Source organism: Neomonachus schauinslandi, chromosome 4 (assembly GCF_002201575.2).
Source record: "Neomonachus schauinslandi chromosome 4, ASM220157v2, whole genome shotgun sequence".
NCBI classification, from domain to species: domain Eukaryota; kingdom Metazoa; phylum Chordata; class Mammalia; order Carnivora; family Phocidae; genus Neomonachus; species Neomonachus schauinslandi.
Window position 1 is genome coordinate 19667728 of NC_058406.1, and position 13319 is coordinate 19681046.

A 13319-nucleotide genomic window follows, 5' to 3' on the forward strand; every position below is an offset into this window, starting at 1 on the left:
GAGAAAGCATTAGTTCTCTTATTGTATTATAATTCTCTCTTTAGTTTTGCTAGATTTGTCTTGATCTTCCTTGCAGAAGGTTTAGATAGGGCACAGGGAATGACAAGAGATACAGATGAGAAACAGCAGTGTAGCTCCCCAACCATGTGGAGGGGACAGGGAAGAAATTTGCAAAGGAGCAAGGTAGTGCTGATCAGGGAAGCTATTTGGGTGATGGAAACATTAGATAAGTTGAGGGGAAAGGCTGGGGTGGGTGGTGGAGAGGAGCACTTTCTAGTGGCTGTTCAAGGTTGGAGGAGGGAAGGGGTGAGGGGCAGGAAGATTCAGCCTGCAGGTTCAGAGAGGTGCAACAATAAACTAATGGGGGCAGTTAGTGAAGGAACATAGAAGATAGAATGACCTGAAATCCCCGAATCCTCTGGATTTGGCTCCTCTGGAGAGACAAGGCATCTGCTCTTGGAAGAGTTCCCTCCTGCATCTGTGTGGTGAGATGGTGGGTGTGTGTCCAAGTGCCAGGAGGGGCAGGCAGAGAGAGGGGCCCCCGGGGGCCTGAGCTCTGAGTCTGGGAGTTCTGGTGGAAAGGTAGGGGAGGAGGAATGCAAGGCCTGCTCTAGGCTCTAAAAGATGCTTGTATTTGGGACTTTGATTAGGTCCTGGCTTGGGGGAGCTGTGGAGCAGGGCATGGCCTGTGTGAGAGGAGGGTGGATGTTGGGATCACCATGGGGAAAGGGGGTGGTTAGTTGAGGCCCCAAATGCCAAGCGGAGCAGGTTGGCCGGGATTAGCAGGCTCTGGGTAGACCCTGAAGATGTGCAGATGTCAGTCTGCTTACATTGGGGGCCACTTGTCTTTCTCCTGTGACATACAGAAAATGGAGAACATGTCCCAGTGTGAGGGTGTCTCCGTATTGTGTGCCCCGCCCTTGAGCATAGGGACGGATGTGTGAACATCTGGCTCCAGTGCATGTGTCTATTGTCATGTGTTTGGGTCTGCTGAATGTCACCGAGTGAGTGTATCTTGGCTGTGTATTTCCATGCTGTGTGTGGGTGGATGGTGGGTCTGTTTTGTGGGTCTGCGTAGGTGTATGTCTTAGCACGTGCGTGTGCGTGCGTGTGTGTGCGTGTGTGTGAGAGAGAGAGAGTTGTAGGTCTGAGTTGTGTGTGTCCTTGTTGTGGGGTGTGAGCTGTGTGTTTCTGCCACTCTGGGTGTCTGAGTGGTGAGTGGGTGATTGGGTGAGGGACAGGGGTGTCCTTGCTGCTGGCACTGGGAGCCCATAATGGGTATATGGCTAGTTCAATTGTGGTCCTATCCTGGGGGCCTTCAGGAGACGCCTGAATGACAACTCTTCCACTGTTGTCCCTGAGTGAATGACCTCTCATTGAGCAATAATTAACTTGGCCCCATGAAGAGAATCCAAACTGGTGGTGAAGAGGGTGGGACTGGTATGGGCAGGGCCTTATTGCTAAAGAAAGGGGGAGGCCTGCAAGGAGGTCCTATAGGCATGTGTGTTATCATTCCCTCCTGCGTGCAGGTCAGTCACCCTAACCTGGGTGATATTCAAAATCTTTACCCAACCGTGAGGCACAGAGATTGACCAATCAGGACAGACCCGATCCCGCACTGAATGGAGGAGTCCTGGAGGCCTTGGTTATGCCAGGTACCGCCTCTCCGGTTGCTGGCCAATGAGAATGGATTCCAGGAGAAGAGCTGGGACAGAGGGGCCATGGAAGGGAACTCAGAGGGGCTCAGGGCTGTAGCTGCAAATTAACTGCTATGGAAGAGTCTCAGACTTCAACAGCTGGGGCGGCAGCTAAACCTCAGCCGGCCTTGGCCTCCACACAGCTGTGCCAGGCCAGCCCTGGGTGCCCTCGCTCCTCCCATTGGGACAGCAGTGGACTATCCTCTTCTGTCACCTGCAGGAATGGGGAAGTGAATGATCCCAAATTGTAGAAATTCCAGTGACCTTGCCTGTTTCAATTTGGGAATGGGCTGCTTCATATTCCTTACTGGCTGTGATCGGACTCTTCGTTGAGGTGAGAGGGAGCCTGTAGGGGTCAGAAGCCAAGGGAGGGGTCAGTGAGGGACTTAGGGATAAAGAAGAGACACTCCCAGCCCCAAAGATAAAAGCAAGGAAGTAAGGAGGCCTGAACTGATCCTAATCCCTAGATTCAGTCCTGTGCAAAATAAATCTCATCCCTCCAAATGAAATAATCATCCCACCCTGAAAAACTAATATCCCAGTTCCCTGAGGATTGGCTCCAGCACTCCTTATGGTTCCTTCCTCTGGAACTCTTTCTGATAGGGGCAGGGTGGGCCCTGGAAGTGAGACATTCCCTCCCACATGTACAAATTACAGGGTCAGGCTCCGAAGGTGTCATGCCTTTTATTACAAAACCCAATAACTTAAATCAGTTCTGTACAAAGTCAGTAGGACTCTTGTCCCAATGAGCAATCTAAGCTTCCATCCCCATCTCAGGAGGGGTTGGAAGTCTTGGCCCAGAGGCTCTGAGGACCACTAAAGGATGGCCAGACAACTGGAGCACCATGTCAAACCAAGAAAGGCCAAGGGGGGGGGAGGTGTGTGGTGAGTGAGGGGCCCCATAGCTCATCTTGTTGGTTCCAGGGGAGCTGAGGCCTGCCCCTCTGGGAGCCTGTGTCACCCCTGGGGACAGCTGGACCAAGTCAGTGCTGCCAGCTTCTGCCCAGCCTACACTTGCTCTCTGCCTGGGCTGGAACAGGTTGGCTCAGCAAAAGCATGTCCTCAAGGAGGCCAGCGATGTCAATGTCCCCAATAATAGGGCGGAAGAAGAGGTCCCCAAGCAGGCTGGGCGGGATGGACTTGAGGGTGGAGGCTGTGAGAAGGACATGGGCCAAGCGGCCTTGGCCTGTGGGGCACCAGGGCTCCAGGACCTCACACAGTGCATGGTGAGCCTCTTGCTGCAGGTGTCCGATGTGGGAGGAGGCGTGGAGGCCTGGCACGTCTGTGGGCAGAGAGGGTGAAGAGGGCGGGTGAGTACTCCACTCCCAGGCAGCAATACTGACCCAAAACCTGAGGTCACTGGGTTGGTCTTTGAGGCGCCTAAACTACCTCCTCATTTATCATTTTATTTATTCATCCATTTATGGGGCAGCCCAGAGTAATGGTTAAGAGCCAGACTGCCTGGGTTTGAATCCCACGCTGTCACTTATTAGCTGCATGACCTCAGATAAGTTAATATCCGTGCCTCAGTTTCGTCCTCTGTAAAATGGGGATAATAATACCTATCTCCTAGGCATGTTACGAAGTTTAAAACAGCTAGTATATGAAAAAACCCTTATAATTGGGCCTAACATATGGTAAATGTAATACGAATATTCGTTACTATCACTATAATTAACTAATTTATACATTCCATGAGGGCTTTCTGGTGAGGAATTTTCCTCTCACATTTGCATTCTTCTCTATGGGGTCTTTCTGAACCCACAGAGTTTTACCTGTGACTGAGGCACAGCTGTGTCTGCCCACCTTTCCTGAGGGTCAACGGCAAGTTTCTCAGGCAGAGCGGCAAGGACCAGTCTCTGGAGTGAATAAACCTGAATTCCCAACCCTGCTTTGTCCGTACCAGGCTGTGTGACCTCCAGCCAATCACTTAACCTCTCTGAGCCTCTTTTGTGAGGTGACTTTCGGTGATAATGAGGACCCAAAGAGATAACGGGGGTCAAGCCCTGAGAAGGTGCCTTCCCTGGCTGGGCCCCCATCCAGGAGTGTCTGGAAGCTCACCAGGATTGAAGAGGATGGTCTCTTTCAGGTAGGCATATTCCTTGGGGCCCAGGTCCAGGCTCCAGAAGGACTCCAGGCAGCACTGAAGCCACTGTACAGCAGCCAGTGAGGGCTGGGGCCGATCGGGCAGCTGGCCACCGCGCACCCTGCTACTGGGCTCCTCCAGCAAGATCTTCTTGAGTATGCTGGGGGCCGGTGCCTCGGCCACCTCGAAAGTCACAGTGTCTTGGGCCAACCCGAGCAGGAAGAGGGGGCCCCAGCAGCCCCGCAGCAGCCGCTGCTGGTCCTGAGGGGGCAGCTGACAGAAGGACGGCAGGTTCCTCAGGAAGCCTGCTGTCCTGGCCAGAACATCCAAGGCCTCCCGGCAAGTGCGATGCGGGGCACACAGCCGGACAGGCCGGTGCTGTCTGCAGAGGCAGCGACTCGGAGCTGGGGGCACAGCGGGCCTGGCCCTGAGGCTGGGGCTCAGAAGTGCATACAGGATGGCTGGGCGGCCTGCAGCACCCTGACACGGGCAGGTCCCTGGCTGGCTGGAGCTCATGGCTGGGGATCTGCTCGTCCTTCCGCCTAGCCCTCCCACCCTCTGCTCTGCCCCCCCCCCCCCCCCCCCGTGCTATTTATAGCCCCAGTGGGAGGGACGGTGGGGCGGGGGAATGGCCTGACAACCTTGACTCTAGAAGTCATGTTCATTGAAAAAAAAGAAACACGCACTGGCTGCAGGATTGGTGGGGCAGTGGCGGGGGAGGGGCCTTTGGGAGTTCCACGTGGCCCTGATAATCGCTTCAGTCAATGAAGCAGCCCGTGCAGGGCACAGCCAGCTTGGCTGCCCCTTATCGGATGACTCAAGTGGATAAACAGGGTCATTAACCCAGGCTGTACCAGGGCACCAAGGCCTCAGGTGCACAATCAGCAGGTGGCCATTGCAGGTGTCCCTGTTGGAGCCTGCAGGACTCTCACTAAGCTGGGAAGCCAGCCCTGGAGCTGGACAAGCCTTGAATACAAGGCCCAACCTGGAAGCGCCTTATCACTGACTTGTTTGCCTAACCTTGGGGTTTTGCTCCTGTTGTTGGTAAGGAACAGGCTGCAGGGAAGGGAGCCAGGACCTTGGGGGGCTGGGAGGACTTTGCCCACTGTGCGGGCTAGGAGGCCTCCCTCCCCTGACTCCAGTTCTGGGGGCCCTGCAGAAATAAGGTTCTTAAGACCTCTCTCTCCTCAGCTTGGATTCCTAAAGTTCTGGAAAGACTATCTGCTGAGAAGCCCTCGCAGAACGATAATGAAGTACGGCTGCTACTTATTGAGCACCGACTGTGTGCCAGGTACTTTCCATTCTGACATTCAGAGCTTCCCCATGAGGCAAGATTCTTACTTTTTGAAACTCGAAGAGGTGAAGTGACTTGCCCAAGGTCAGACCACTAAGAAGAGACAGAGCCCAGATCTGTCAGACTCTAAAGTCCTTGCTTGTTCCCCTGGGCCCACTGGCCCAATGGTGCGGCCCGAGCTGTGTGACCTAAGTTTCCCAGAGCTGGTGGCCACCTGGGTACCCCCCTTGTAGCTACCTGGTCTATATACGTTGCCTACTTATGATCTGGGCAGACACTTTGCACTGCCGCCAGCCACATGGTAGCTCTGTCCTGGGCATCTGTCTCAGGATGGTGGGGCACAGGGTGTGAGAGAGGGTGGGAAGGTCCTCGGCTGTGTCAGGTCCATGGACCTTGGCAAGCCCAGCTTGGCATGTCTTCTGCTAGCACACTGTTGGGCAGCCATCACCATCCCTGGCACTGGCTCTGGGCTCTATCATTTTCCAGGTGTGTGACCTTGGGCTGATCCCTGTGGGCCTCAAGCACTTCATCTGGGACATAAACAAAGTGAGGTCCTGGATGTGAAATTCCAAGCAGTCTCTGGCATACAGTAGGAGGACTTTGCCCCTCCCTTTCCTCTGCCGAAGGAACTAAGCCCCAGCTGACAGAGTGCCTCTTTGTGAATAATCTTAATCCTTCCATTCGTAAAGTTCCTCTCACATGCTTTTATCTCACTGAGTCCTCAGCGTCTCCTCGAAGGAGACTCTGGAGTCAGACTGCCTGGGTTCAAATCCTGCTTCATCACTTAGTGACATTGGGCAAGTCACTTTTTATTTCTGTGCCTCAGTTTCCTCATCTTTAAAAGGTACAAGAAAGGCCAGTAGTGGATAGTGGCTTTATGGGGCCTGACACTTATATGGAGGTTCCCTCTTTAGGAATAGAAAATCAGGTATGAAAGTGAATATTTAAAATGAGAAAACAGAGGGGCACCTGGCTGGCTCAGTTGGTAGAGCATGTTGACTCTTGATCTTGGGGTTGTGAGTTCAAGCCCCACATTGGGTGTAGAGATTACTTAAAAAAAAAAAAATCTTTAAAATAAATAAAATGAGAAATCACGACCAATTACAAACTAAAATAAGCTGGCTGAAAACCAAAATATTTTGATTAATTACTGACGATATTTGCCCATGTGTTTTAGCTGCACATTCTTTGCTTGCCTCTTCACATGAGATTTATTTTGAAACCATCACAAACACAAAGGTTCCAAGTACAGTACAGGGCAATTTTTTTTTAACTTGAACCGTTTGAGAGTAAATTGCCGACCCGCTGCCCATAGCTCTCAAATACTTGAGTGTGTAATTCCTGCGTTTAAGAACATTTCTCTACATAATATGCACAACACAACCATCAAAATCAGGAAATTAACATGGAACATTTACCATCGAATCTCAGACTCCATTTAAGTTTCACCAAATGCTCCAGTGAAATCCTTGCAGCGACAGGGCTCAGGCCCAAATCTCACACTGCATTTGTTTGTCATGTCCCTTTAGCCTTTGTCAGCCAGGAAAAGTCCCTCAGTCTTTCCTTGCCTTTCACTACCTTGACACTTGTGAAGAGTTGTAGTTATTTTGTAGCAAGGCTCTCAACTTACGTTTGCCTAAGGATTCTTTGTGATTAGATTCAGATTATGTATCTTTAACAGGAATATCACAGAAGTGATGTGGTTTTGTTTTGTTTTAAAGATTTATTGATTTATGGGCGCCTGGGTGGCTCAGTCGGTTAAGTGTCTGCCTTCGGCTTGGGTCATGATCCCAGGGTCCTGGGATTGAGTCCTGTGTCGGGCTCCTTGCTCTGCAGGGAGCCTGCTTCTCCCTCTTCCTTTGCATGCCGCTCCCCCTGCTTGTGCTCTCATTCTCTCTCTGTCAAATAAATAAATAAAATAAAAAAGATTTATTTATTTGGGGGAGAGGGGGAGAGAATCTTCAAGCAGACTCCCTGCTGAGCGTGGAGGCTGCCGTGGGGCTTGATCTCATGACCCATGAGATCATGACCTGAGTCGAAACCAAGAGCCAGAGGCTTAACTGACTGAGCCACCCAGCCTCCCCATTCTTTTTTTTAAACATTTTATTTATTTGAGAGAGAGAAAGAGAGCAAGTGGGGCGGGGGGAGAGCCGAGGGAGAGGGACAAGCTGACACTGCCCTGAGTGTGGAGCCCAACATGTGGCTGGATCTCATGACCCTGAGATCATGACCTGAGCTGAAATCAAGAGTCAGACGCTCAGCCGATGAGCCACCCAGGCGCTCCACTGTTGTGTTCTTCTTGATACATTTTATTAGGTAGGACACATTTCTATCTGTCCCATGTTTCACTTGATTAAGGTGATGTCTGCCAGGCTTCTCCACTCACTTACTCTTTTCCCCTTGAAAGGAATTGGTAGTTTGTGAGGAGGTATTTTGAAACTATGTAGATATACCTTCTCATTGTTTGAATGAATGTATGTGTTTATTATTTATTTATTACTTTTTAAAAAGATTTTATTTATTTGTTTTAGTGAGCGAGCAAGACAGCACAAGCAGGGGGAGCAGCAGAGGGAGAGGGAGAAGCAGGTTCAGCGGGTTGCTCAGGGAGCCCAATGTGGGGCTGGATCCTGGGACCCCAGGATCACGACCTGAGCCAAAGGCAGCTGCTTAACCAACTGAGCCACCCAGGCGCCCCTTTATGTGTGTATTTAGTTATGACTTCATGGTCTCCTATTTTGTTTAGTAGCTTGTAATCTATTATTATCATTATTTTAATGCTCAGATTGTCACAGATTAGCCCAATGGGAGCCTCTTTAAGCTGGAGTCTGTCCTTTTGACATGCCCCATTATTCTTCAAACATCCTTTGTTTTCTGATATAAGAAGATACCTCTTTTCAAGCCCCTGGAATCAACCAGTACCTCAAGAATCTCTGATTCAATCTTTTAATGGAGTGGAGTATTTAAAAACCGTGATCTGGGTGCCAGGATGATAATTAGAAACCAAGACCTACTCACTGTTATGAGGGTGTCCCTGTTCCCAGGCCCTTCCAGAGCTAAGGAGTGCACACACACACACACACACACACACTTACAGTTACATTTATTTCTTTTTTAAAAATATTTTAATTATTTGTCAGGGAGAGAGAGAAAAAGCACAAACAGGCAGAGCAGCAGACAGAGGGAGAAGCAGGCTCCCCATTGAGCAAGGATCCTGATGCAGGGCTCAGTCCCAGGACCCTGGGATCATGATCTGAGCTGAAGGCAGATGCTTAACTGACTGAGACACCCAGGCATCCCCAGTTACATTTATTTCTATATCTATTTATACATACTAAAAAAAGGGTTCAGACTATCATCTGCAATTCTAATCCACTATAATGGGGTTCATTCTAGTTCCCCCTTTCTTTTTTTTTTTTTAAAGGATTTTATTTATTTATTTGAGAGCAAGAGAGAACGAGAGAGAGAGAGCGCACAAGCAGGGGGAGCGGCAGGCAGAGGGAGAAGCAGACTCCTCGCTAAGCAAGGAGCCCGATGCGGGACTCGATCCCAGGACCCTGAGATCATGACCTGAGCCGAAGGCAGACGCTTAACCGACTGAGCCACCCAAGCGCCTTAGTTCCCCCTTTCTATGTTTATACCTCCCTTCCACAACACTGAGAAATCTGGCTTCCATTATTCTGAATTTATTTGCTTATTGGATCAAGCCCCTGTTTCTAACCAATCTCCCATCTTTGCCACCACTCCATCCCCTATGAAATGCCCTCCTCACCCCCACTTGAGCTCTGATACCTTGTGTCAAGATGCCTCCTCCCACTCAGGGACACCTTCTTCACCTTGCTGGACCCCATGCCATGTGGACGCCCTCCTCACCCTGCTGGATCTCTGACTTTTGCTCTGGGCCACTGTGGCTCCCTCCCCCTTGGTCACATGCTTCCCTCCTGTTCTGCTCTACTTAATAGTTTTAGGACTGAAATTTTCAGGAAGAGAAGGAAGGTAAAGAAATAGAACTGTCGGGGCGCCTGGGTGGCTCAGTCGTTAAGCGTCTGCCTTCGGCTCAGGTCACGATCCCAGGGTCCTGGGATTGAGCCCCGCCATCGGGCTCCCTGCTCAGCAGGAAGCCTGCTTCTCCCTCTCCCACTCCCCCTGCTTGTGTTCCCTCTCTCGCTGTCTCTCTCTCTGTCGAATAAATAAATAAAATCTTAAAAAAAAAAAAAAGAAATAGAACTGTCCATGAATTTTAAAAGTAAATTTCTCCAGTGAAAATGAAGAGATGATTCTGTCTTTCCTCTTACATGGTTGATCAAAAATATGTTTTAGGTGCGCCTTGGTGGCTCAGTCGGTTAAGCGGCTGACTCTTGGTTTTGGCTCAGGTCATGATCTCAGGGTCCTGGGATTGAGCCCCGTGTCAGGCACCATGCTCAGCGGGGAGTCTGCTTGTGGATTCTCTCTCCCTCTCCCTCTGCCCTTCTCCCGGCTCACACCTGCTCTTTCTCTCTCAAATAAAGAAATAAATCTTAAAAAAAAAACAACATGTTTTCTTCTTTTTTTCTTTTTTAGTAATAAAAAACATGTTTTTTTCTTGATAGCCAGGATATATAAGCATGCCACTTCACACACAGATGTTTCTGATACTTGTAGTAGTGCTTAGAGATATGTAGTAGGAATTTTGATAAATTCTACTGTGTGTAATTACTATCAAAAAAGAAAGATATGCATGTAGTATTTATAATTGCAAATGCTGCATACTCCTTATAGGAGAGAACTTCCTTTCTGAGTTGGTGTCACTATTAAATGACAGACAACTTAGTGATGAAAGAATTTTGCACAGATTTGCTTCTTGCTCTTTACATATCCTTTCTCCTCCACCACCCACGTACTTCCAGGTGTCTTGGGAATCATTCATATTGGGAAGTGGGATAGAGTAGGAAGAAAGAGTGGTCTTAGCAATTGTAGTTTTGAAGTTTTATTTTTGCAAATTAAAAAGAATATATATACTATATATAACATATAACAGTAAATCTGTATCTATCTATCTATCTATCTATCTATCTATCTATCTATCTATCTATCTATCTATCTATCTATCTAAGAAGACATTGCTGGGCCTCTCCCAAGGCCTTGGAGGTTCCATGTGAAGTTTCACAGAAAATCTGCCCCTAAAAACATCTTTCCTAGGTGTTTGTCAGGACACCAAGAGACAAAGAGCCTGGCACACAGCAAGTGCTCTGTAAAGGTAGGACAGTGCTCATTATTATTGTTGTTGCTCTCACCCTCATTTTCTAGAGGAAGCAGTGGAGGAAGAGGAGACCCAGAGAAGAGAGGAGATCTTTTGGCTGGGGATGGGGGTGTCATGGTAAAGCTGGAACCCCAGGTTTCATCTTGTGGTTTTTTGGGGGTTTTTTTGCACCGTGGGGAACTGTGTTTCCTGAGCCCTGTGTGTGGCCTGAAGGCCAACGTGTCAGTTGTGGAGTCCTGGAGGGCAAGGAACAGCCCCAGCAAGGATCTCTCAGCCTGGGGCATGACTGAGGCTATTCATTCAGTGAGGTGGGAGGCCTCTGTGGCAGAGATGGCCCATCAGTTGCCCTCTGCCCAGGCCCTGCCTTCAGTCTGAAGGCAGAGACACAGGTCAACTTTCAGGAGTCCCTATTCAAGGGGGAGTCTTCAGTCTGTGGGGGAGACACAGGCCAGCCCTGAGGAGTCCCCATTCTGAGGAGGAAGAGACAGTCCTGCTTTCAGTAGTTCCAACAGAAGATGTCAACGATGCACAGGGATGCTAGAATGGGGCAGCTGGGCTGAGCAGCTTGAATTTGGAAGGCTTTCTGGAGGGAAAGTTCCTGACAATGCTCTCCCTGTACAGCACTCTGTGGTTTACAAAGTACTTTCACTGCAGTGATCTCAGTTAATCCTCAAGTGATGAGGGGATGACAGTGTTCCTACCCGAGCAGGAACAACAATCATCATCATCCCAAGAATTATAATGACTGAGGCTTACTGAGCACCTACTATGTGTCAGGCACTGGGCTGGGTGTCATCTGTGAAGTTAAAGTGCACCCCGTAAGATAATGTATGTGAAAATGCTTTGCAATCCTGTGGCCGGTGTGTTTGCTCCTGTTGTGTACAAAGCCCTCAGGCTAATTGAGGGGGCAGCCACCAGATCTTAGGACAGAGAGGGCCTAGGTTAAGGACTAGAACTGGGAATCAGAAGCAGCATTAGGTGCCTTTCCATTCCCTGGGCATGTCACCTATCTTTGTGCCTGCAAGATTTTGCCCATGCTATTCCCCCTGCCTGGAATGCCTTTCCCTTAGCCTGTCTGCCTAGTCAGCTCCCAGTCCCCTTTCATGGTCTTAGAACAAATGTTATTTCTCTAGCACGGGCTTCATGTCTTTCCCTCTCCACCTCTTCAGAAGACTAATTTGCTCCCTTCCTGACTTCCCAGGTCACCAAGCCCACACTCCTAATAGAGTGCTTAGCACATGGTGGTGTGATCACCCACCTACCTGCTGTTGGTGGTGTTGCTGACTGGTCACCAAGAGGCCTTCCCAGGCAACATTTATTATCTCAATGAATTCACCAGGGTCCAAGATCAGGTCTTAGTTTCCAGGAAAGAGTCATATCAAACAAGCATCTGGGAATGATTTATAAAATCAGAGTGCTAATTCAGGGAGGCAGAACCCTGTGGTGAAGTAGGTAATCTGTGTGGACTCTGCAGTCTGGCTTCCTGGGTTTGAACCCTGGCTCTACTCTTTCACCTTGAGCACATAACTTCACTTCTGTCTCTGTTTTCTCATCCCCCAAATGGGGACAATAACATAGGACCATTATGTTAAGTCAAATAATGTTTATCAAGCGTTCAGTACAGTGCCGGGTACTTAAGTCAATAAATTTTACCAGTATTTATTGATAAGTTGTATAATGAGATTCAATGGTACCAGGCAAAGACCACTTATTCATTCCCTAAATATTTACTGAGGATCTACAATGTTTGAGGTTCTGAGCTGAACGTTCAGATGTATCAAACAGGTGCTATCTTTCATGAAATTTATATTTCAGTGAGAGGAGATGAACCAAAATTTCTTAATTGTATGTTTCAATGTAGTCAGTAATTACAGAGGATGAGCACAAAGCACTTTGAAAGCAAGAGTCATGGAGGTGGAGACTTAATCTGTATATCAGGTTTCATACAGTCCTCACAGAAGTGGCATTTCGGTTGAGACCTGATGGATAGAAAGGAGTTGACTGACAAAGGCCTCAGAACTAGGACAGAGCATTTGAGGAAGTGAAAGAAGCCAATGAGGAGGGAGCCTGGTGAGTGAAGGGAAGCATGGGACAAAATGTGTCCGGAGAGGCGGGCAGCACCTTGATGGTGTCACTCCTCGGAAGCCACGGTTGGAAGTTTGGAATTTATCCTGAATGCAATGGCAATCCATAAGGGCTAATTTTAAGCAAAAGAGTAACACGATATGGCTTGTCTTTTAGAAGAATTGCTCTGGCTGCTGGATGGAGGATGGACCAGAAAGAGACAAGAAAGGAGGTAAGGAGAAGCTAGGATTCGAGAGATGATGCTGTTTTGGACTAGAGTAACAACAGCTCCTTGCTTCACACGGCTAGGTGAGAAGGGGATGGACAGAGGATATACTTTGGAAGAAGAGCTGACAAGCCCACCAATGGATTAGATGAGACTAGATTTTGGCTTGTGCAAATGGGTGGATGAGTGGAGCTTTGGACTTTGGCAAATTGGTGCTAGAAGGGGCCATTTGACTCAGTGGGGAAGACCTTGGGAGGAATTAATTTGTGTGTGTGTGGGGAAATATCGATGTTGGCCATGTTAGTTTTTTTAAAACAATAATTCTTCAATATAATCACATATCTAGTCAGAGTTCAAATTTCAAATTGTCTCATAAAGTTATAAATTTTTTATTGTAGTAAAATATACATGACATTAAATTTACTATTTTAACCATTTTTTTAAAAGATTTTATTTATTTATTTGACAGGAGAGACACAGCGAGAGAGGGAACACAAGCAGGGGGAGTGGGAGAGGGAGAAGCAGGCTTCCTGCGGAGCAGGGAGCCCAATGCGGGGCTCGATCCCAGGACCCTGGGATCATGACCTGAGCCGAAGGCAGATGCTTAACGACTGGGCCACCCAGGCATCCCTCCATTTTAACCTTTTTTTTTTTTTAAAGATTTTATTGATTTATTTGACAGAGATAGAGAGAGAGCACAAGTAGGCAGAGAGGCA

At 48.6% G+C, this 13319-nt stretch overlaps 1 protein-coding gene across 1 annotated transcript; it reads right to left on the reverse strand.

Annotated features, from left to right (window-relative positions):
- Positions 1 to 2373: 2373 nt before the first annotated feature.
- On the reverse strand, positions 2374 to 4336 carry NR0B2 (nuclear receptor subfamily 0 group B member 2). Its single transcript, XM_021683596.1, has 2 exons — positions 3759 to 4336; positions 2374 to 2979 (listed from the first exon to the last, which is right to left on the reverse strand). Exons 1-2 carry the CDS (start codon positions 4297 to 4299, stop codon positions 2681 to 2683), a joined length of 840 nt encoding a protein of 279 aa, XP_021539271.1. The 5' UTR covers positions 4300 to 4336; the 3' UTR covers positions 2374 to 2680.
- Positions 4337 to 13319: the final 8983 nt, after the last annotated feature.

Excerpts from the sequence above, each read along its gene's own strand:
- NR0B2 (XM_021683596.1), bottom strand. The coding sequence starts at position 4,299 with ATGAGCTCCAGCCAGCCAGGGACCTGCCCGTGTCAGGGTGCTGCAGGC. Across the intron at positions 2,980-3,758 it reads GACCATCCTCTTCAATCCTG|ACGTGCCAGGCCTCCACGCC; the intron begins GTGAGCTTCCAG and ends CTCTGCCCACAG.